Source organism: Chelonia mydas, chromosome 10 (genome assembly GCF_015237465.2).
Source record: "Chelonia mydas isolate rCheMyd1 chromosome 10, rCheMyd1.pri.v2, whole genome shotgun sequence".
Taxonomy (NCBI): Eukaryota; Metazoa; Chordata; order Testudines; family Cheloniidae; genus Chelonia; species Chelonia mydas.
Window position 1 is genome coordinate 51,307,495 of NC_051250.2, and position 25,167 is coordinate 51,332,661.

The window sequence follows — 25,167 nt, forward strand, 5'->3', positions numbered from 1 at the left end:
GTATGGCTGTGTGTGTGGCTGCTGGGCCATCCCCTTGTTTGCCTCCTCCTGTAAATCGCCTCCATCTGATGTTCTCTGGCTTAGCCTCATGGTCAGGTCACTTGAAAATCTGATCCCCTTCTGGGGTACTCAAAGTCTCACAACAACCACCACCTTCCACAACAGTCCCAAGTTAAGGTAAACAAGAGATCTTTCGCCCCTCCCTGGGCTCCTCTTCAGTTTCCTGTTCCTCTTGTGGAACGCTGCTCCCAGAACTGCTTCCCTGGAGCCAGGCAAGTCAGACGGTTATTACCTCCTCCTTCAGCCAGAAGACCCCAGCCCTCCTTCTGCAGCAGCATATACATCAGTCACCATCTCGTCATGAGGCAGGAGTCCAGCCCTCCCCCTGGAGTTGGGTAACTCAGGCAGCTGTTACCTCCCTCCTTCAGCCAGTAGTCCCGAGCTCTCCTGGAGCAAGGTGTACTTTAGCCAGCTGTAGGGCCTTAGCCAGCTTCTACCTCCACTGGCCCTTTCCCCCGCCCCAATTAGTCCTCAGGCTCAGAGGGTTCAGTGGGTCAGTGATCTCCTGCTAGTGTGTGCCCAACTATGGGGAAGGAGGCAGCATTTATTCTGGTCCCTGTCTTTCAGCTCATCCCCAACTGGTTGGGTGGGAGCAGATCCTTTCTATCAATATCTCCTAGGCTTTTTGTGTACACATCAATATATACGTTATATACACTGGACTTTAAAAACCTTAAAGGGCCACACCACATGATGGGATTGGCTGACCATTATGCACTAGTACCCTCAAAGGGGAAGACTACCTGTCATAGAGAAACAAAGATTTCATCTGTAGATCTGTACTGGTGGGGTCACGCACCATGGAACTATTCTGGGCATTCTACACCTTTGTTAATCCCAGCAGCCTGAGCTTGGTTACAGGAATAGAGTCTCACAGTGAATGCTGTTCTCACTTTCAGGTAACACTGTAAATAAGAAGCAGGCACTAGTATCTCCCGTAAATGTAAACAAACTTTTTTGTCTTAGCGATTGGCTGAACAAGTAGGAGGACTGAGTGGACTTGTAGGTTCTAAAGTTTTACACTGATTTCTTTTTGAATGCAGTTATGTACTCCCCCCCCCAAAATCTGCATTTGTAAGTTACACTTTCGCGATAAAGAGATTGCACTACAGTACTTGTATGAGGTGAATTGAAAGATACTATTTCTTTTATAATTTTTACAGTGCAAATATTAATAATAAAAATAATATAAAATGGGCACTGTACGCTTTGTATTCTGTATTGTAATAGAAATCAATATATTTCAAAATGTAGAAAAACTTCCAAAATATTTAATAAATTTCAATTGGTATTCTATTGTTTAACAGTGCAATTCATCGCGATTAATTTTTTTAATCAATTCTTTTTTTTGAGTTAATCGCGTGAGTTAACTGTGATTAATCAACAGCCCTAGTGCAAACTATACTTAAAAACTATTGTGCAGGTTCTCTTGCTGTGGAGAATGGGGCTGGTGACCCATCTCAAATCCATTGCTGGGGGAGAGCAGCCAATAACAACATTTTTGTGCAATTAAGTTGTACCAGGGCAAGTGGAGGTGGGCAAGGGAATCACGAAGTTTTTAAATATCAAAAACTAACTATGAAAATAACATCCAGGTAAATATTTAATGTCCCTTGTCATTTCTGGAACGTGAACCACTCTGTGTATTAACTAAGCGGGTTGTCAGACCTACCTTTCATTGCTTCTGCTGTCTGGATAAGCTCTGTCACAGCACCAGCAACCCGCTTTGACAAGGCAGCCAACGGATGCTTCAGTTCTGGGGTTGGCTTCTGAAGAATCTATAAAAAGATAAAAATTAATTAGGAATTAGAGGCTAAGGTTTCACAGAACATACATACCGCAAGTTCCCAATAAATTAGATGAAGTCCTAATACTACACTAGGGGAAAAAAAAAACAATCTGAGTCTACAGAAAAATGCTCACAATTCAGAAGCAAAACTAAAATAAAGACCCCCAAGCAGACTGGCTGAGAGATTGCGTAAGGCATCTAGCCCATGCTAGGAAAGCAAAGCTGCCTATCATTGTGAAAGTATTCCACAGAGCTGTTTCTGGAAGTACTCAATATTTGACACATGATCTCATGTGTCAATCTATTAATGAAGAACATTTAACCAAATTAAAATGCAAGCCAAGTGCTTCGTGTTGCATTTTCATTTTGGGGACAAACGTAAACTACATGGATAAACAGGGTACAAAACTATATGTTTTACACTACCAGCATTGTCACTGTTTCTTCCAACTATCCTTATTACAAATTAAGATTTATTCCCCACAACAAAATATCTGTCAAGAGATTGTAAGTGCTTTGGGGGCAAAGACCATGTTTTCTTTATCATCTGTAGAGTGCCTAGTACACTTTTGGGTGTTGCAATCAAGTTAATTTTAGAGGGAGATGACGAGTGGTCCCAAGACAGTAAGAATTATGTGGCTTTAATTTTGGGCATCCCCATGTAGATGGAGTCGTTTTAAAACTTAGTGTCATTCACAAGCACTAGTGAAGTTTGACAGAGCAATTCTTCCCTGTCTCTCAGTGCCAAAATATATCAGAAATTTCAAATATAGTTTTCAATAATTCTAGAAGAATTTGGCTTTCCTTCCAAGCTCACCGTTCCTCTAGTGCTGGCGAGCTCTGCAGTAAAAGGACCAACACACAAATGTAGAAATTGATGGCGCATTTCCTCATTCATTACTGTGCCAGAAGATGCTAAAGAAACCTAGGTGCTAGGTTTTTAACAGTCACATGAATCCTTGAGTTTCACAGGGCCGAAGGTTGAAGAGCCCCGTTTCCATAGTAAATATAAGTACCTGAATCCTCAATAGCCAAGCAATCTGCTGCCATATTAACAAAATGAATACCTTTTGGAACAATGAGGGCTGTAATCGGGGCCCTGTCTGAGACTCCTTCAACCCAGCAGACAGTACTATTGTGCCTTTCAGAGCTAACCTTCCCACACAGCTGAAATTTCCAAAAATACATACAGTGTGATCATGACTGCAGCAAAGCACCACGTTTTCTTCTGCGGAAACAGTTTGTAACATCAGTACTACCCTTGACAATGGCAACAAAGTGGCAATTAAATGAGTGGGTATAAGTGCACAAACTCTAAGGTTTTCTAGTTACCTTTCTGTAAGTGTATTTAGAACTCATGACAGGTGCTGGTGACTGAAGTCCTGTATTTACCCAAAGCAGAGATACAGAATGGACATAGAGCAAAAGCGTCTCACACGCTGATCTGCCAGTGCGTCTCAACCCTGACCTGCAGGAGCTTTCTGAAGGTAGGAGAGGATAGTTCCATCTTTTACCCTCTTCCTGAGTGCACCTCTCTGGACACTGACTCATACTCAAATGTGCACATGTCCATTGGGAAATGGGGTACAATCACACAGATCACTTCACACAGGTCACCTAACAACCCTTTTGACTACAAGATTGAGATGTTTATCCCTTAGATAATTTGATAATCCACAAGAATGTCACAGCCGTATTGCTTGCACATGAGCCCTCAAGTCAGTAACATGCACTTTACACTTCATAGTCCCAGCACAGAGTGAGTTTTTGGCATGTGGATTCCTGGTTATTACTCTCACTAAACCTTAAACCTTTAGAGGATGGTATTTTGAAGGGCTCTGACTGCCAAACATCATGCTCTCTGATCTCTCTCAATGTCAATAGACTCACTCAAGCAATCTTGTCCACAGCCATCAGGCTCAACAAGACATTGTTAGCACTCATATCAACAGCTGTCAATAAGACGAATGAGCTGAAAGGTCTGATGCCAACCAGTCCTGTTGCTATGAGATCATAAACTAATGCACCAGCTCAGCATACTAAACCAGACAGAGAGATTAAGAAGTGTATGGACTCTCGCTGACTTGAAAGTTGCCTTGCCATCACCTTCTGAATAACCGTGTCCAAACCTGCTAACTATCATCCTGTGTCAAGGAAATTATTCAATTAAACAAACCTGCACAGGCTGCATAAGCCGATTCTATGCTAGAGCTCCAACCAGTTAGAATTTTGGGGAAACTGCCCCAAGGTAGAGGTTAATGTCCTGGGTAGAGCGAAGTTGGCCATCCTCACTGGAAAATGACAATCCTTCTGTACTTGCTACTAAACAACATCCAGCACAATTCTATTTACAGTTCTGGGGTGCAACCAACTTTTTAACAAAGAATACACTGTGAACTTAAGTAGCCATTTCTATCCAGCTTCCTGGAAGCAGTTAAAATGGTGACATCATCTTATCCATCTTCATTTCTACACAAACTTTATGCTCACTAATTTTGGCTTTGTGTGCATGGGCTTGAAACCTAAACCCAGTCTACACATGGCTCGAGTCAGTTGGCATTTTTGGGTAAATTTCCCCAGTGGACTCAGGCCTTGTAAGTGAAGCTGCTAGAAGTAAGAAAGGCTGCTCTGCTAAGAAAATAGAATAGATGGGAGAAGTGAAAGGCAAAAGATGAAGGAGTAGGATCAAGCAAAATCTGATTAGTCTTTTGCTCTGTTAAATGACAGGGTTCAGAGTAGCAACCGTGTTAGTCTGTATCCGCAAAAAGAAAAGGAGTACTTGTGGCACCTTAGAGACTAACCAATTTATTTGAGCATAAGCTGTCTCTAAGGTGCCACAAGTCCTCCTTTTCTTTTTGTTCTGTTAAGATGCATAATGTTGAATCAGATACTGCAATGTTCAATAGACTGGATAAAACATGACAAATTTCCCCAAGTACAACTGTACTAAAAATACACAAGACTTCTAAATGCAAATTATTCCCTGCTGGGCAAGTTCCAGTAATGAGATCTAACAAATTTAATTTTTCTTACATTATCTTCCTTGCTAGTGGACAAGTGTTAATATAATCGGGCCTCTATTTTTTTTACTTTATCTGTATTCCTGCACACAGTCATTAATTTAATTTAACTAGACACACTAAAATCTCTGCCTTGCAATGTATTTCTACCCAGGAGGCCTATGTCCCACACCAGCCACTAAAAAGTAGCTTCTCCGAGGAAGCGCACATGGTGACTGCAGCTGCAAGTCAACTTGAGAAAGTTGGATATTTTATTAAACCTTTGTTCTTACACACCCCATGCTTCAATGTGTGTGGCATGCCCATGTTGAAACAATGCTACAATATTACCAGATAAGTGTTCAGGTTCCTGAAAAGCATACAAAGTACAGTATCCATGGCTTCAGAGTGCAGCAAGTTAGTCACAAGACTTTAAGTGAAAAAACTGATAGAATTGGGGAGCTTTTAGGTGGGGCTTGGGGATGGCCTCGGACAGCCATTTCCTTTGCTTACCTCAGGATAGGGTCAGGCAAGCATGTGAATGTAGTGCTCCCCCAGTGATTTTCACAACATTGGTGTTTTGGGTGATTGGTGTGTGTTCTACTACATCAGGTTAAGAGAGAGACCCACTGGAGAACACCAACGTATGATTTTAAAGGGGTCCATTTTTAGATGCGGTGATGCCTTCACTGACTCATGATAAAGTAAACTCCAGAAGAGAACTCTATGCAAACACTTCCAGATTCCCTTCTCTCTTTTTTAAGAAAGTGTGGAGCTATTTTAACCATTTGTTCAGGAACTTGCAGCAAGCAAATAAAAAGTTAACCTTGGCAATGATTACGAAAAGGGCTCAGTGGGATTATTTGTTCTTGGCAAAGCTTCAATACATGCCTATAGGCTCCTTCTTACCAGGAGGACATGTTCTAGGAGTTCCAAGTATCCCAGGGTACATTCTGTTCCAAATCGCAGCGCTCTCGCTCTAACATCTTCACTCACGTCTGGGTGATAGGAAGCTTGCTAAGGAGACAAAGCAATATTAACACTCAAAAACTACAAAGCAGAGATTGTGGGGAGAAGCAGACATATGGATGGAGACTATATAAATGGCATAAAAAGGCCAGAAAAAAGCAATTTCCCATCGTTTGTAAATAACATCCAAGCCAGCAAGTCACCACTGTTACAAAGGTGTAGCTTAACTGGCCTGCCAAAGCAGCAGAGCCTCAACTGTGAAAATGGATTTCACGAAGAAGTTTCCTTCTGTTACCATATTCTTCACTCTGGGGATGCAACAGCTCACTCTTTCTTAACGTACTTCATTAGACATGGTCAGCATCAGATACACATCCTGCCATCAGCCCAAACAAAACAGCTGCCACAGCAAAGGTCCAAAGGAGAAAGGCAGCAAGTTGGTTGTTTTTTTAGGTATAACTGTAACAGATTCTGGGAATGGACTGAGCTAGTAGCTTGTGGGGGACGTGTACTGCAGTTTCGTACAAGCAGTGATGCTAATAAGAAGGAAGATGGTGTCCCTATATTCCTACTGACACATAGAAAGAGGAAAGAAAATGAAAGAAGTCTGAGCAATAGTTTCTCCATCCACAAATACATACAGCGTTACAGATTTTAGAACCACAATCCCCCTTAAAACTTGCCCCCTCGCAAACCTTCAGACCTTCCATCTAAAATGTGAGTGTTTTGTGCAGCCCCCAAAAGTGAACACAATGTATGGCTCCACATCAGAGACAGTGAAGCCTAGTGGATAGATCACTGTACTTGGGCTTAGGACAGCGGTTCTCAAACTTCGTTGCACCGCCACTCCCTTCTGACCACTAAAATTACTACATGCCCCAGGCAGGAGGCCTGTAACCTGAGCTCTGCCACTCAGGGCTAAAGCTTTAGGCTTTAGCCCTCGGGCTCCAGCTTCAACCCTGGATGGTGGGGCTCGGGCTTCGTCCTTGGGCAATGGGGCTCAGGCTTAAGCCCCATCAAGTCTAACACTGGCCCAGGCAAGTTTAACTCCAGCTCTGGCAACCCCATTAAAACAGGGTTGTGACTCACTTCGGGGTCCTGACCCACAGTTTGAGAACCCCTGGCTTAAGAGATCCAGGGTCTATTCCCAGCTCTGCTACTGGCCTGCTGGGTGACCTTGGGCAGGTTACATCTGTGCATAAAACTTTCCCACTCTGTAAAATGGAGATAATGATGGTGATCTTCTTTGTAAAGTGCTTTGAGGGCCAATATTATTCTTTATACGGGAAAACGGAAGATTGCAAAGAAACATGCCTGTCTTTTAAACATACTGCAGCAAAGGGCTGATTAATGACATGAGTTTGATATAGAGATTAAAAGCAACAACTACCTGTCATACGTAGTATTAGATTTCATGTGGTTAAATATGTACGACAAGCAGTAAAAAAGCATCTTCTACCAGTAGAATCATTTAGAGGGCAAAATAAAAAAATTCAGAAGTAGTCCTGCATCATAGATTCACCACTACTAAAATGGAAACTACAACTGGGAGCATGTTTAAACTTGTATTAATTTTTAAAAATAGGCCTTAAAATGCTTTTTTTGGGCAGTTTTATTGAACTCACCTGCCCACTTTTGCTAATATGCCTCTACCAATTTCTTTTTGTCTTCTGGCATTTGTAATTGGGACTAAAATTAACTTGGTTGTTTGTACATTTTGATCAGTTCTTTCTTTCCTTATCATCATAACTGATGATGTCACATTAGACTCAGTTGGTTAATGGGCTCCCCCTACTGGTTAGTTGAAGAGCAGCTGAGCATCAACCACTACAACCTACATTAAAGACAACGTTGGCTCCCTACTTTGTAAACAGAACAGTAGTTTTTTGGAGTTTGTTTTGGGGTTTTTTTTTGGCATATTTAAGGCTGGGTGACTATTCTACTGGAGAGAATTAACAAATTTAGAAAGGTCCAGAAACTCCTTGAAGTCCAACAGTGACGTTACTGCACACATTTAATTTACTTTGTACATACTTCATTACTATGGTGACGGATGCTACAAAACCCCTTAGATACCAAGAATTTCTTCCAACTTCTACCAGAGATAAGCCCAAGTATTCCTATTAACCTTAGGGTACACAATTGACTGAGACAATACAATATTTCTGGAAGAAACACTGAACATATCAAAACATCTTTAAGGCCTATTCTGCCTCCCACTGAAGTCCGTGAAAAAACTATTTACTTCCCTGGGAACAGAATCAGGCCCTAGTTCTTATATCAAGAATACATATTCAAAAGGTTCTTCAACCAGCAGCAAACTGACAAAGAGCTTATTCATTCATTTACATCAGAATGTTTTCCTGCAATATAAATTAAATTGAATTTCCTCAGAAAGTCTCTTGGACAGAATGTATATATATTATATAAATTCATATCCTCGTCTGTGAAATATTGTTAACTCAGAAATTTGTTTTAGTTACTTCCTGTGTGACATATTGTATTATACCAAGACACATAGCTCATCTTGTAGAATAGTTTGGAAGGACGGACTTCTTTCTGCTTTAAGTGGAGGAAGTGGCTTAGGTTCGTTTTTAAAGGATTTTTCCCAAACCTTCTGCCTATGGTTTGATGTTCTCTTGCATTCCCAACTCTGATTAGCAAGATTGTCTCAGACACCTGGGGGAATGCTAAAGTAATGAGAAACAATAACGGACAAAGCTTCAAAAATACTGTATCCCAACTCTGGTTTTTCTCCTCAGGTCAAATGATTTAGTTATCCTCTATTGCTCCTGTGAATTTCTAAGGCCAATTTTCCCGGCTGCAATTGGCAACACTGTGTTTCATTATTATTAATTATTTTTATATCACAGAAGTGTCTAGGATTTCCCAAGTGAGATTGAGACCACAGTCCACAAGGCATCTCTCTCGCACACCCATCTTCTGTCTCACAGAGCTAAGAATCTACACAAACAAGACAATGGATGGGAGAAGGGATCATTATTATCCTTGTTGTGCAGGTGAGGAACTGTAGCACAGAAATATGGACTTTCCCAAGGTGATACAGGAATTCTGCTTTGCATCTGCAAACTGAACCCAAGATCCAGGCAGGCATCTTGCTTGCCATTCCACGAGCCCATCTCTGCTCTTTCACCTCTTTTCTCTCCTGTTTTTGATACTTCTGTTGTACCTGTCCTCTTCACACTCAGTTCCTCTTTGCTATCATGCCCCATTCTCTCTTCAAGTGCTTCTAGCATTATGGGCTAGCAGTATGTGTACAATGCTAACATTCTAAGTACTGACATACCCCCATATGATAGAAGATGTGCAATCTTTAACTGCAACTGTATAACTAAGACGACCATCTCTGCCCTAGATAGTTCTCATATCCTTCTATTTTTGCTACAAGAGTCACCAGTAAGAAAGTAAAAAAATCAATATTTCCCAGTAGTTAATGCAGAGTTATTACTTTACACACATGGTATAAAGACAAAATCTGTTTTTATCTTTGGGTCTGATCCAACCTTGAGTACTTTCGGTTAAGCGTCTCCACCAAGTTTAATAGGACCCACAGGATGAGATCCTGAGATTGCACTGTAACCAATATATTTTTTTCCAAATGGTAACTATTGATAAATGCCCAGTTACAGACTCTCAGACTTTAAAGCCACAATGAACAATCATGATCTAGTCTGACCTTCTGCATGTTGCAGGCCACAGAACCCCAGTGGCAGTGTATTATTTACATATTGCACAATTACTATAGACTTGTTTAAATATCCCAGAGCTGAACCTCTCTGCTTCAGGGAAGTTGCAGTGAAATTTAATGTACATTTATATCCTTGACATTAGAGAAGCACAAAGTGTACTGTACATAACAATTCATGCTATATTTTATTCACACACATGCATTTTGGTGGGTTTCATTCCATGCAGTGGTACGTAATGTGTGTAATTATTAGCTTATTATTTGACAATATTAGTCCTATCAAAACATTCAGAAGATTGGATTACTGCGTATTCGATGAGAAACCCTTATTTTGCCAAATATCACAACAAGATCAAGTCGTGGAGGTGTCATGCTGCCTTGATGGTATAGCAAAGAAAGTCAGGTGCTCCCTATTCACCATCTTAGAGTACAAGAGAAGTGGCTATTCAGATTTATCATGGAATTTTTTTAATACCCCAGAAAACATCCTATTGCCTCTATATAAATCCATGGTACGCCCACATCTTGAATACGGCGTGCAGATGTGGTTGCCCCATCTCAAAGAAGACATACTGGAAATGGAAAAGATTCAGAAAAGGGCAACAAAAATGATTAGGGGTATGGAACGGCTTCCAGATGAGGCGTGATTAATAAGACTGGGACAGTTCAGCTTGGAAAAAGGACGACTAAGGGGGGATGTGATAGAGGTCTATAAAATCATGACTGGTGTGGAGAAAGTGAATAAGAAAGTGTTATTTACTCCTTCTCGTAACACAAGGATGAGGGGTCACCAAATGAAATTACTAGGCTACAGGTTTAAAACAAACAAAAGGAAGTATTTTTTCACACAACGCACAGTCAACCTGTGGAACTCCTTGTCAGAGGATGCTGTGAAGGCCAAGATATAACAAGGTTCAAAAAAAGAACTAGATAAATTCATGGAGGATAGGTCCATGAATGGCTATTAATCATGATGGGCAAGGATGGTGTCCCTAGCCTCTGTTTGCCAGAAGGTGGGAATGGGTGACAGGGGATGGATCACTTGATGATTACCTGTCCTATTCATTCCCCCTGGAGCACCTGGCATTGACCATTGTGGGAAGACAGGATACTGGGCTAGATGGACCTTTGATCTGACCCAGTATGGCTGTTCTTATGTTCAAAAAGAAATAAGATGACTTTGTACAAGAGATCTGATACTCCTTCGTACAGCTTGAGTCCATCTATTACCAAAGTAAGTATATGAGTGGATAAAAACACACTAGCATAAGTGCAAAAAGTAGAAGAACTAGCTTCTCTACCAACCATTTTAAATTGCTGTCTAACATTAACTGATATAGCTCTGGCTAAGGGGATGTAGTACACATAATTAAGTTATTTAACAAACTTAAGACTGTGCAGTATAGTTGTAGCGGTGAACAAGAGAAGCTTTCAAGCCACACAGAGTTCTTCTTTAGGTCTGGGAAAGATACTCCTAGAGTCACAGCTAAATGAAAGGTGGAACAGATTGTTTGGCGTAAGTAGTTAGCACATATTCTAAGGGACCATTCAAGGTAGAGTGGCCCTTGACTATCCGTTAGACGATATTACCTCACCAACCTTGTCACACTTAAGACTGACAGATATTTTGACAAATTTTGGGTCACATGTTTTAAATAATGCCTATGATTAGTCTTCTAGACTTTCCACCTCTCTCCAGTGTTTTCAGAGACTTGTTTCTCCTTGCCTAATAATCTTTTCCAGCTCCAAGGACATAAGGAGGCCAAAACCAAATCCACTGGGCTAACTAGAGGGCAAGCTTTTATCCTCACTGTTCTGAACCATACTATTTCTGATTTCAGCTTCAGGCTGCCTTCCAACTGTTATTCCTACTCTGCTGCTTTCAAGGTGGTACTCTGTGGCACATAGCCAACTTTCTGGCTAGAGATTAATAATGTCATCTGCAAGCAATAACAATGGTGACTTCAAGGATCAGAACTTGCTACTCAAGTGATAACGATTTGCCACACTTACCATGTTAACCTGGTAGGCCCTAGCCCAAAGAATGACTACCATACCCAACAAGCTCTCAGGTAGGCTGCTTTTCAATCTGTCCTTTTAGATAAGTAAAATCATTCTCAACTATTTTTATTCTTTAGATTGTTTTGTAAAGGCAATTCTCTCATGGATACTCAGCCCCTTATCAACATCCCAGTTCCCCACTGCTTGGTCTCTAAATGGTTTATTCTGCAGGCCTGTGGCCATCTGTGAACCAGAGCAGGAGAAGCACCAAGTTAAATTATAGCAATAATAGGAGTGAAAGTGAAAACAAAAAGGAAACAATTAATTTGAAACTATACAAAAACATACACCTAAAATGCAGAATATTAGGCTGAAAAATATAATTTAAATATGAAGAACTGTAATCCAGAGAATCTGCAGAGTGAAATGCAGTTTTTTCTCCATATGAATATGCACCTACACTAGCCAGGTCATAAAGTTACAAAGGATATTTAACTAATATGCTTCAGAGTGTTAATTGACCTATATCATTCCACAACTGCACCTGAGAGTGTTTTCACCTTCCCTTGAAGCATCATGTTCTGGACTTCGACAAAAGCATGAAACGAGACCGAATGATACAAGATGTGGTGACTTCTGGGTTCCAGTGCAGAACTATAGTTATACTTTCAACTACCTGTGTTTAGTTTGGGGGGTGGGGGGGAATCAAAGCTTGAAGCAAGCAGAGTGTTCAGGAACAGACGTACTCTGCTAAATACATACAAGAACCATCAAGGTCAAAATGACATAAGGATTTCAATTGACAATATATACATAAATCATGTTCAAAATCACACTGCATCATGCTTAAATACAGAATCATTATTTTAAAAACAAAATTAAACTCTGTCCTATTCTTACATCCAGTCATAATGGAGCTAAAAAGTGATCTGGGGACCTACGCAGGGAAAGATTTGACTAAATTTTGAACTCCACACCCGCCAAACTGCCCAAGCCTTAATTCTTCTCTCATAGTCATTTGTACCTTGAAGAGCAAAGATGCCTAAATGATGATTACGAATAAGAGTTGTCTAATTTCACTGCTCAAAGCTCAAAGAATTAACGTTGTAAAACCCCTTTCTGGTCCTGCCCCTGTTAATTACGAATAATCCCTCCCTACCTAAGCATGAAGGGAAGTGAGCCATGAGTATATTTTGCATTACTCCTTGTACCATGCATGCAAACAGTTTTACAGTCCTATTTCTTTAAAGTTGTCTGTCTCAAAGATTCCAAAAGTTCAGCTCACAGGATCATTACATTTAGTACAAGACAAAAGGCACACACACTCTTTAAAAGCACAGTAAGAATTCAGCACACCAATGAGTTTGTTTAGAAAGCAAAGGAATATTGACAATACATGTGCACATTTTTTCCATTAGAGAACTCGTAACTATATTAAAATCAGGTCACCATTACATTATTTTTATGCTCTACTGTTTGTACGGAGTCTGTCTTGCAGTTTAAAAGAAACAAGAACTCAAGCAGATTTCGTGTCTATCAAAAAACCCCCATCCTCTCTCTCCAAAAAGAAACCAGTGTGTATTAATCCATATTTTTTTTACATAGCATAGAAACCCCCTCCTTCTGGTTTAGGATGTTAGTCAGACTTCATAATTCTCACAATCATTAACTTCTCAGATAAAGACAAACACAATCTAAATTTAAGGACATAGAAACCTAAAAAATTAGGAGAGGAAATTAATCTTTACCTTACAAGCTGTTAGCATATCAGCTACTGCTTTGCGGCTCAGATTCGCTGTAGCAATCACATCCTCCTGTCTGCATGAGTTCCCAGCTGCAACAGCTTTGGCAGTTGCCATGGTGATTCCTTTCGTCATCCGGATCGATTCTTCAGGTGATGATGTCTTTTCTGGAATCTCCTTCGACTGAAACACCTGGAAGTTAAAGCAGAAGGGAGATCTGGTTGCCCTTTCAGAGTCAGACCACAACAACACAGAGCTTGAAACAGAAACGGCAATTGAAAGCAGCCTTCAAATGGCAGGAAATCAGAAACTGAATTGGAGTACTGTACTGCAATATCACTCCTGCTCGTCAGGAGTCTGGCTCTGATAGGACTTGCACATCTACACACAGCAGAGAGAAACACTAAGCTGTGGGAAGTGTGTACAAAAGGTTAACGCATTCACTTGAAATGGCTGACACCCAACATTTGTCATTTAAACTATCTGTGTTATAGGATAGCGAGAAACCAATAGTTACAGCATATAGATAGCTACTCGTCCTATCCATATATTCTTCCATCCTGACTATTGGACAGGCATGCAAAGATCCTCCTCCCATATAGGCCATGCTCTAATGTGTCCCCTCAGCCAGAAGCAGCAGAGAGAAGGACTGAACTGGATATATTAATAAAATGCTCAAAAGTCTTTTCCGTAAAGGGTTGAAAGGGGGAGGGACAGTCCTCTGTTACAAACCTAACTATACAATTGTGTAAAGGAACTCATATCAAGAGGAAGACATTGAATTACCTGACCCCACACACCTCATTCCTATGAATGTTGAAAGTAATTAACTGTATTAAAACATTGAAGCTAACATTAGTCAGTTAGAGCTTATTCTGGCTCCTACTTGCCTCCTTTTCTAGCTTTATTCCTTATTAGCTTGCCATTCTTAAGCCTTACAGAACATTCCAGGTACTGCACTGGGTTACTCCTGAGGGTATTCTGCACCAAAACATTTAAAATTCTGCCCCCCAAAATTTAAAATTCTGCACACAATATTTTAAAGTTCTGCAAATTTTATTTCTCAATAATAAATATGGAGGCTCCACCATAACAATGGGGAGCACAGGCCACTGACTGCACAGAGGTAGGAGATCACCCTGCGCCTCCCCTCCTCTGGACATGGACTGACGGAAAAGTTGCACCCGACCCTCACACAGCACAAGGACCAGGACTTTCCCAGAAACACCCCAGGGCCCTGCCCCTCTGTGCCAAGCACACTAGATGTAGGTATGCAGGCTCAGCCCAGCAGTATCCAAGTATGGAGGGGCTAAGTGTAGGGAGATCCAGGTGTGGGGCAATAGGATTCTGTGTGGGGCAATCTGGGTACAGGCAGCTTGGTGGGGGGGTGCAGGTGCGAGGGAGACCGAGATGAACAGAGGCTTGGGGGGGGGGGGGGGAGAGTTTAATTGTGGGGGGGGCGGTCCTGAGTGCAGGGAGGTCTGGGTGCAAGGGGGCTCCAGGTGCAGAAGGTGAGGCATGTCAGGGTGTGGGTTCTGGATGCACAGGGTGAGAGTTGGCGGGGCAATCTGGGTATGAGATGGGTCCAGAAGCACAGGGGTTGGCGAATGGGGGAGCAGCTCCCTGTACAGTGACCCCGCTCCCCCATGACTGAGTAGTGATGGGGGTAGGAAGGGGGCATGTGCAGTGCTCAGTGCTTCTTGCAGCCGGAGAGGCTTCTGGCAGTGGGTCTGACACAGCCCTGGATGCTCCTTGCAGGAGAAGAGGAAGTCCCGTCCTCCCCAGCCCAGCCAAGACTAGGGTGAGGCACAGGGTAGGAGCCACTGGCTGGGACATCCCCAGCCCCTCCACCCTCAGTGATTTACTACTCTGTTGGCTACTCCGGGTGCCCAAAACAATGCACCCGCGCTGCTGTAGAGTGGTGCATGACCGCTTTTGCAGCTTCCCTTTGCTTCCAGTTCAGAAAGTCATTTTTCTCCAGAGAAGCAAGGAAATCTGTGCATGCGCAGAATTCCCCAAGGAGTAACTGGATAAATGTTACCAGTCACACCTATTATGCAATGCTGCTCTGACAGCATTATCTACTCCTTATTAAAGTTTTCTAGTGTGCCCATTGCTTTAGTATCTAAATGCCTGAACACACATTTGGAAGGGCCACTCCTTTTATCCAGGTTATCATTATTTGGCTTTCACCCCCTCACTGTGTGTGGGAGAAACTGAGGAACAAGCCCTTGCCAACTGTTACAAAGACATCTCTTAATAGTACTCAAATTCAACCTGTCTCAAGCTAGTTAAAGCAGTGAACACGTATATACAATATTCCCATACTGAGTAAAATCCTGGATGAAGTTTCTCCATTGACTTCATTGGGGTCAGGATTTAATCTTATTTTTAATAAATATATAGTCATACCTGAGACTGCCTCAAGCAATCAACTAAAAGATGGACTACAAGCCATCAGGAACTGTATCCCTGATAATGTCACAGCAAACCGGGTGGCTGAACTTTGAGACTTTGTCCTCACCCATAACTATTTCACATTTGGGGACAACGTATACCTTCAAATCAGCGGCACTGCTATGGGTACCCGCATGGCCCCACAGTATGCCAACATTTTTATGGCTGACTTAGAACAATGCTTCCCCAACTCTCGTCCCCTAATGCCCCTGCTCTGCTTGCGCTACATTGATGACATCTTCATCATCTGGACCCACGGAAAAGAAGCCCTTGAGGAATTCCACCATGATTTCAACAATTTCCATCCCACCATCAACCTCAGCCTGGACCAGTCCGCACAAGAGATCCACTTCCTGGGCACTACGGTGCTAATAAGCGATGGTCACATAAACACCACCCTATACCGGAAACCTACTGACCGCTATGCCTACCTACACGCCTCCAGCTTTCATCCAGACAACACCACACGATCCATTGTCTACAGCCAAGCTCTACGATACAACCGCATTTGCTCCAACCCCTCACACAGAGACAAACACCTACAAGATCTCTATCAAGAGTTCTTACAACTACAATACTCACCTGCTGAAGTAAAGAAACAGATTGACAGAGCCAGAAGAGTACCCAGAAGTCACCTAATACAGGACAGGCCCAACAAAGACAATAACAGAACGCCACTAGCCATCACCTTCAGCCCCCAACTAAAACCTCTCCAACGCATCATCAAGGATCTACAATCCATCCTGAAGGACGACACATCACTCTCACAAATCTTGGGAGATAGGCCAGTCCTTGCTTACAGACAGCCCCCACAACCTGAAGCAAATACTCACCAGCAACCACACACCACACAACAAAACCGCTAACCCGGAACCTATCCTTGCAACAAAGCCCACTGCCAACTGTGTCCACATATCTATTCAGGGGACACCATCAAAGGGTCTAATCACATCAGCCACACTATCAGAGGATTGTTCACCTGCACATCTACCAATGTGATATATGCCATCATGTGTCAGCAATGCCCCTCTGCCATGTACATTGGTCAAACTGGACAGTCTCTACGTAAAAGAATACATGGACACAAATCAGACGTCAAGAATTATAACGTTCAAAAACCAGTCGGAGAACACTTCAATCTCTCTGGTCACTCAATTACAGACCTAAAAGTGGCAATTCTTCAGTAAAAAATCTTCAAAAACAGACTCCAAGGAGAGACTGCTGAATTGGAATTAATTTGCAAACTGGATACAATGAACTTAGGCTTGAATAAAGACTGGGAGTGGATGTGTCATTACACAAAGTAAAACTATTTCCCCATGTTTACTCCCCCCCGCCCGCTACTGTTCCTCACACGTTCTTGTCAACTGCTGGAAATGGCCCACCTTGATTATTACTACAAAAGGTTTTTCCCTCTCCTGCTGGTAATAGCTCACCTCACCTGATCACTCTGGTTACAGTATGTATGGTAACACCCATTGTTTCATGTTCTCTGTGTATATAAATCTCCCCACTGTATTTTCCACTGCATGCATCCGATGAAGTGAGCTGTAGCTCATGAAAGCTTATGCTCAAATAAATTGGTTAGTCTCTAAGGTGCCACAAGTACTCCTTTTCTTTTTGCGAATACAGACTGCTACTCTGACACCGGTAAGTATCTGGAAAGTTTTAGAATGCAGAGTTCACCCAAAGGATTTTGATGTTTCATTTACTGTGCCACAGCTTATGTGGGGATTTAATTTTTAAAAAAATATATATTCTGTAATTATTCTTCCTTTGTCATGGTCTGCATTTTTCACATAAAAATAAGGAAGCTAGTTAAACAGAAATTAAAGGGTGCAGTCACAAGAGTGAAATACCTGCAAGCTGCAGAAACTTTTTAAAAATACCATCATAGAGGCTCAAATTAAATGTATATCCCCATTAAAAAAAAAAATAGTAAGAGGACCAAAAAATGTGCCACCAGGGTTAAACAACAGAGTAGAAAAAGCGGTTAGAGGCAAAAAGACATCCTTTAAAAATTGGAAGTCAAATCCTACTGAGAAAAATAGAAAGGAACATAAAATCTGGCAAGTCAAGTGTGAAAGTATAATTAGGCAGGCCAAAAAAGAATTTGAAGAGCAACGAGCAAAGGACACAAAAACTAACAGCAAAATAAAATAAAATAAAATAAAAAATTAAATAAATCAAAAGGAGGAAGCCAGCCAAACAATCAATCGAAGCACTTGAAGAAGACAAGGCCATTGCGGAGAAGCTAAATGAATTCTTTGCACTGGTCTTCACTGTAGAGGATGAGGGGGAGATTCCTACACCTGAGCCATTCTTTTTAGGTGACAAATCTGAGGAGCTGTCCCAGACTGAGGTGTCAATAGAGGAAGTTTTGGAACAAATTGATAAATTAAACAGTACTAAGTCACCAGGACCAAATGGTACTCACCCAAGAGTTCTGAATTAACTTAAATATGAAATTGTGGTACGTAACCTATCACCTAAATCAGCTTACATACCAGATGACAGAAGGATAGCTAATGTGACTCCAATTTTTAAAAAAGATTCCAGAGGCAATCCTGCCAATTTCAGGCCAGCAAGCCTAACTTCAGTACCAGGCAAATTGGCTGAGACTATAGTAAAGAAAAGAATTACCAGACATGTAAAGGAACAGAATTTGTTGGGGAAGAGTCAACATGGCTTTTGTAAACGGAAATCATGCCTCAATCAATCTATTATAATTCTTGAGGGGGGTCACACAAACATGTGGACAAGGGTGATCCGTGGATATAGTGTACTTTGACTTTCAAAACATCTTTGACAAAGTCCCTCATCAAAGGCTCTTAAGGAAAGTAAGCCGTCATGGGGTAAGAGGGAAGGTCCTTTTGTGGATCAGTAACTGGTTAAATACAAGAAACAAAGGGTAGCAATAAATGGTCAGTTTTCAGAAAGGAAAGAGGTAAATAGTGGTGTCCCCTAGGGGTCTGTACTGGGACCAGTGCTGTTCAACATGTTCATAAATGAGCTGGAAAAAGGGGTAAACAGTGAGGTGGAAAAATTGGCAGATGAACAAAATTATTCAAGTTAATTAAGTCCAAAGCAGACTGCGAACAGTTACAAAGGGATCTCACAAAACTGGGTGACTGGGCAACAAAATGGGAGATGAAATTCAATGTTGATAAATGCAAAGTAATGCACACTGGAAAACATACAAAATGCTGGGGTCTAAATTAGCGGTTACCACTCAAGAAAAAGATCTTGGAGTCATTGTGGATAGCTCTCTGAAAAAATGCACTCAATGTGCAGCAGCTGTCAAAAAAAGCAAACAGAATGTTAGGTACCATTAGGAAAGGGATAGATAATAAGACAGAAAACGTCATAAAATAAATCCATGCTATGTTCACAGTTCTGGTCGCACCACCTCAAAAATGCTATATTAGAATAGAAGTCTATAAACTCATAAATCATGTGGAGAAAGTGAATAAGGTAGTAGTATTTACCCCTTCACATAGCACATGAACCAGGGGCCACCCATGAAATTAATAGGCAGCAGGTTTAAAACAAACAAAAGGAAGTACTACTTCACACAATGCACAGTCAACCTGTGGAACTCACTACCAAGGGATGTTGTCAAGGCCAAAACTATAATGAGGTTCAAAAATAATTCGATAAGTTGAGGGAGAATAGGTCCATCAATGTCTATTAGCCAAGATGATCAGGGACGCAACCCCATGCTCTGGATGTCCGAAGCTTTTAACTGACAGAAGCTGGGAGTGGATGACAGGGAATGGATCACTCAATAATTTCTTTGTTGTTTCATTCCCTCTGAAGCATCTGGCATTGGCCTCTCTCGGAAGACAGGATATTGGGCTAGATGAACCACTGATCTGACCTAGTATGGCCGTTCTTATGTTCAGTGAAAAACAAGCCAGAACAGAGTGAGCCCTTCGGAACTGCCACAATGGGAATGTTCAAGAAGACAAGGTTGTGTCAACATAGCTATTGAACACTAAGTCCACAAATTATATAATATGTATTCTCCAGTACAGTCTCTCTCCATATGTGCGGTCGTTATTTTACTAAGAAAGGTAGGATATTTTAGCCTCCCCAAACATACAAAGGTATTAATTTACATCACTCACCAGTGGTTTACAAAAGGAGCATCTGAAAGTAGCAGCTGGGGGGTCAGAAAACTGCATTGTGAAGGGGGGAGGAAACAACCCTCTTGGTTTAAGATCTAATTCAGTGCTACATGTAATTTCTGCTCAGATGAAATATCAGTTATCAGGTTATTTATTTATGAAAAAAGGAAAAAATGGAGACGAGTTTCAAACCGCAAATGCCAACAGTGCTGCTCTTTGACACTGGAGAAACGTTTACAAACCAAGGACAATGAAAAGTGAACATTTGACTCAGAAAATAACATTTTACAGTGAAAGTTTCATGTCTGGAGGAATGAAGAACCAGTTTCTCCAAGCGTATTTCATGACAGTAGCATCTCACACCTGAGAAATACAGCCTAACGGGGAGACTGGTGACATGTGGAAGTCGATAGGTTGAAGTGACATGCAGTCGTGTGTTGAGAGCTGTGAGTAGGGACCATACTGCCTCTAACTCACAACAGAGCAGCCAAAACATCCCTCCAGTGAAGTCTGATTTGATTTTAAGAGTGTACTTTAGAAAGTTGCCATGTGCAATTATTCTGTTCTTTACCGTGAGTTCCTGTTTGATGCACTCAATCGTGGCCTCGAGAGCTCTTGTGCCTCGAGTGGCTTCATCTTCAACTGCTTTAACAGTCTTCAGAAGTGATGTGACATTGGTTACCATCACCTGAAACGGGGAGATGGAGAGATGAAAATACATCATTTGCTTCTCCCACATTTAGGAGACACTCCCACATGATTCAAGGAACATCAAGCTATGAAGCCATTACTAATCCTTTCAGGGAACAACAAGCTTTAAATACAATATGGGTTAAACAGCTAAGAGTGAACTCTATAGACAGGCTTTTATTTTTGAATGATCCCTACTGAAGTTAGATTGATACAGCCAGATTCACTGAATAGTGGGGCTTTCCTAAACATGAGTGCACGGGGTCACAACTTGCCCGTGCCTCGGCATAAAACTTTTTCAACCCCAGTGTCTCTGGGTTGCTAGTACAGCCCTTTTATCCCTCTAAGCTTCCTCTCAGGACACTAGTCTGAGTGTATCAGGTGAACCTGGATGCTTTTCCTAACTATTTTGAGGGCCCTGCAGATCTCTTGCAAACTGACCGATTGACTCTGCTGCTGATTTCTGGGTTTGAAAAACCACTAAACTTCACTTAACCAAAGTAAACAAAACAAACGTCCCAATAGCATTCAGTACCCTTCTACTTTGTGCTCCCACAGGGAAAGCATGATCTTACAAGGACCCAGCGGTGCTTCCCTTCCTAACCCTAGTCTAGTTCCCAACCCCTCTCTCCCGGGATCCTGTTCCCTCTCTCCTCAGGACCCAAGTGATCACTTGTTAGATTCAATCCCCCAAAATTCCAAACAGGCAGTCTGGGTGGAACGCCTCTCCAGGAGTCCTAGCGTCTGGGTCTCTGGGCACTCCTCAGCATGTCTTTATGCAATAACATACCTCATCCTGCAATTTTGCTTAACAGCACTTACGCTATAACATCACCTCTCATATAATTTCAAATTAACAGAGTCCCTTCTCCACACCTGGTATGAATTGTCTACAGAAAGATGAAAAGTCAATAGGTTTCTAACAAATAGAAACTAGTGCCCTGTCCTTTGCCTCCATTACCACACACACGCAAGACTATAACCTCAAAAAACCTTGTCAGAGACCAGGCTCATTATTTACTAATTTGTGAAATGCCACTATTACGTTCTCTTGGCACAGTTTGTAAAACCACAATTAAACACACAACTGCCATGATCAATTGAAAAGAAGTCAACCAGCTCCCAGGAAATCAACCCAAACCTTGATTTAACAACTTCCCCCTCAGGCAAAAGGCTGAGTCAATACTGTAGCTAGCCTTGCCTTATTCCCTGATGGTCAAATACTGGTTCCAAAATACAAAGTAAGCAAGTAAGGAAGGGCATATCTTCCCTCCAGCCTGTAGATGTACAAATGCTCTCATGACAGCACCTAAGCCCATCTCAGAACTTCGGATGGAACACAAGGAGCTTTCAGATAACCAGGATTCAAATCACATTGAGCTTGTAAAGCAAAGGGAACCAGCTAAGCAAGCAGACACTGTTTTGTAGTAGGTGAACTTTGCATGGTCTTTGATGAGTGCCCCCTCACAGAGTGCATTGCAGTAATCCAATCTGAGGCACTGATCACTGCAGGTCCACATTTGATGGGAAAGGGCAAAATCTCTTTGCCAAGCAAATGCGTAAAAGTCACTTTGACGACCCGATCATCTGGAAGTAGATCCAATACTGCCCAAATTTCAGCATCTCAAAGCACTTTACAAACATTAAGCCCCAAGAGCCCTGTGAAGCAAGTTTCACAGAGATCTCAGATGTGGGAAAACTGAAGCACAAAGAGGTGACACAATAAAACAGTGGCAGAAGCTGTCCAAATCCTGTGCTCTGACCAATAGACACTTCCACTTAGAAGCACGGCCTAGGAGAAATGCGATCAAAGTACACTACATTTTACAGAAAGCCTGTTTGAGATCTCCAGACCACTTTCTAAAAGCTGAAAGGTCCAAGTTAGCATCTTAACAGCTGGACACTCATACTGTGGACTTCTCATTACTTGTTCATTACCCTTGCTATAGGATTCAAGTACACATTTTTATAAGGTAAACTTTTAGTTTCATAGCCTGAATATACCAGGGACTTCCATCCTCCCTCCAGACACATATGCTTGCAGAGCGACAGAGGTGCCTGACAGAAGGAATATAACTCTTTAACTAGCTGTGGTGAGATGACTAAGAAAACTGGTATTATGTTTACAGGCACTAAGATGAATGATACTATCCAGCTTTCCATCAATCATCTAGTTTAAGTTAGTAGGATACAGATGAAACAGAAGGAAAATAAGAGACTGAAGTGAACCAGAATTCACTGCCACCAGTCTTTAGGATTCTAGCAACAAAGTGATGCTAGCTGTTTCTTTAAATAAACATCAAAGCAAACAGCAGGGAATAAGCAAAGGGATGTTTTCAACTTTCATAACAGAAGCTGAGATAACCTCTAAACTTCTCTAAAAGGGAGAGATATCGCACTACCTACCTTAGCTGCGCCTTTGAGCTGGTACATTGATGGATCATCTGCTGGTTTGCTAGCAGCTCCTTTTGTAGCACCAATGAGATCAGAAAGGGCCTTAGCAACATCCTTAATAGCATTGATCAGTACAACCTACAAGAATGAGAAATTTGGATGCGAGGTTAGTGCAATCACAACTCACCTCAGCCCATAGATGGAAGATTTGGGCAGGCTGTACACTGCAGGAGTCTGCTGAGCACAGGGCAAATGTTGGTACACGATGTTAAGAGAGAAAAAGATACTGTATGCACAAATGCTAAAAAAACAACACGTAGTTTCCTGCATAAAATAAAGCTGTGTTCATCTGTACAGTATTTTATACTATGTTCAGAACCCGATTCAGCTACTGTCTCCTGTAATTAAATGGTTCTCGAAGACAGGATTTCTCTCTTTCCCATCGTGTCCCAAAGAAGGGCTTATTCACCTCTGTGTTCTGTTCAGCATGGGAATAGAATGGGAGCAGTTTAAACTGGGTACGAACTTACAGCTTGATCCTCCCTTAGAGAATGACCCCATTTACTGTGACATCAGCTACTATTCTGACAGACGTAAGCAGATCAAACATACTTAGTATGCCCTGGACATAAGGGAAACAGTCCATTTCAGGGAAAAGGAAGTTTTATGTAGCCTAGTCTCCTAAGAGCCCCCAAGGAACTAAATGATGAATGACTTGCCTGAGGTTAGAGTCAGCAGCAGTCAAATTGAAGTAAATTGCCTCCCAAACCAAGTACAGGGGAAAAAAAGTCTATTATGCCCCTCTCCATGAGCACACTAATTATTTCCAAGAAACATCGGAATAACTCTCTCCCCCAGCATCTTTTCCCCCACTCTCTTCTCATCTGCTGAGTGGTCAGATACCTTCAACCTTTTGCTTTGGTTTAGTGATATCAGCACAATTGTACCCTTTTTCAAAGCGAAAACATGCATGGAAAATGGGATAGCGCCGAAAGAAAAAAAAAAGATATATGGATCTATTACCTCTCAGTAATGGATAGGAAATAAAAAGTTTAGCACTGCCTGGGTTCAGCCTGTTTGCAGTTTATTACAATCTATGGCCAAGTTAGAATCTTCGCTTTCTTGTAAAAACTTACTCAAGCTTTGGTAACTCAGAACCTCTTTGATCAGCAACGAGGAAAAGACAAGACCCTAAAGACCTAATGTAGATTGGTGCAGCTCTCGCTTCTCTATCTGGCTTTGTTACAGAACAGTGGCAACACACACATACTTTTCATGCTTCTGTGGCTTCAGCAGCCTGAGTAAAATGAGCTTTTAACTTATATGGAAAAGTTACATTTTGTATTTTCACACCTTGTGCAGAAGCTATTGAAAATGTCTGTACCTTAAGACACACACTATACTTAAAACTAGAATTTGAACTCCTTCCTCCATCCCCACGATGGATTATCACACCACATATACAAGTTGTACAAATAAATAATTGCTTGTGCGGTGTGGTTTTTACTGGCAAACCGGTATTGTCAGCCTTTACTTGATGACAAAGTCAGAAAGTGTAATAAATACTTAAAATTCCTCAGTGTTGCTAGTTGGAAATATGAAGTTATCAAAAAATGGCTCTTGAAGCAAACATTTTCAGTTTCAAAAATATTCCCCCATAGAAGAATGCTCTGGAAGTTGATACTGGAACAAAGATCATATGTGAGGTCAAAGAGGAGACTGACATATGCATTTTTTCCAGTGCCTCAAACAATCAGACATTTTCAAATTAATTTACTAACACAGACACATCTACAGTGCACACACCAGCCCACATTTCACTAGGATTCAAACAACAATTAAATGTTTAATTGAATCGACTTTGAAGAATTAAATGACTTAAAAGAGTAAAATAATCCAGGCATATCTGTGAAGTTCTAGCATACTGTTCATACCATACCAACAACAACAGGTGTTTACCTTGGTCTTAAACTCAGTGAAAAGCTTTCTCGCAGTGAAATCAATTAAACTATGGGATAGTCTTCTAAAGGAAGCCCCACGATGAGCCATTTAAAAACAAGGCATTGGAGAATATTCTTGCAAAAAAAAAAAAAAAAAAAAATTCCAAAACTGGTGAGGGAGGGACTAGACACTCTATACCAGGTCTTGCCCATTTTTGCAGCATTATTTTTCGAAGAAGGGCGGTGCCTGATTAAACCACAAATCATTCAAGAGAGGCAGTGCAAGG

General features: G+C 41.5%; 1 protein-coding gene across 3 annotated transcripts in view; it reads right to left on the bottom strand.

Moving 5' to 3' along the window:
• TLN2 (talin 2) overlaps positions 1-25,167 on the bottom strand; it is a 342,088-nt gene that overhangs the window by 26,736 nt on the left and 290,185 nt on the right. For all 3 annotated transcript variants that reach the window (XM_037910906.2, XM_043523668.1, XM_043523669.1), the window contains 5 exons: positions 22,953-23,078; positions 20,428-20,544; positions 13,276-13,461; positions 5,758-5,865; positions 1,733-1,838 (listed from right to left, as the gene is read on the bottom strand). In XM_037910906.2, the coding sequence (XP_037766834.1) occupies positions 1,733-1,838; positions 5,758-5,865; positions 13,276-13,461; positions 20,428-20,544; positions 22,953-23,078 (643 nt within the window). The remainder of the gene's footprint in view (positions 1-1,732; positions 1,839-5,757; positions 5,866-13,275; positions 13,462-20,427; positions 20,545-22,952; positions 23,079-25,167) is intronic.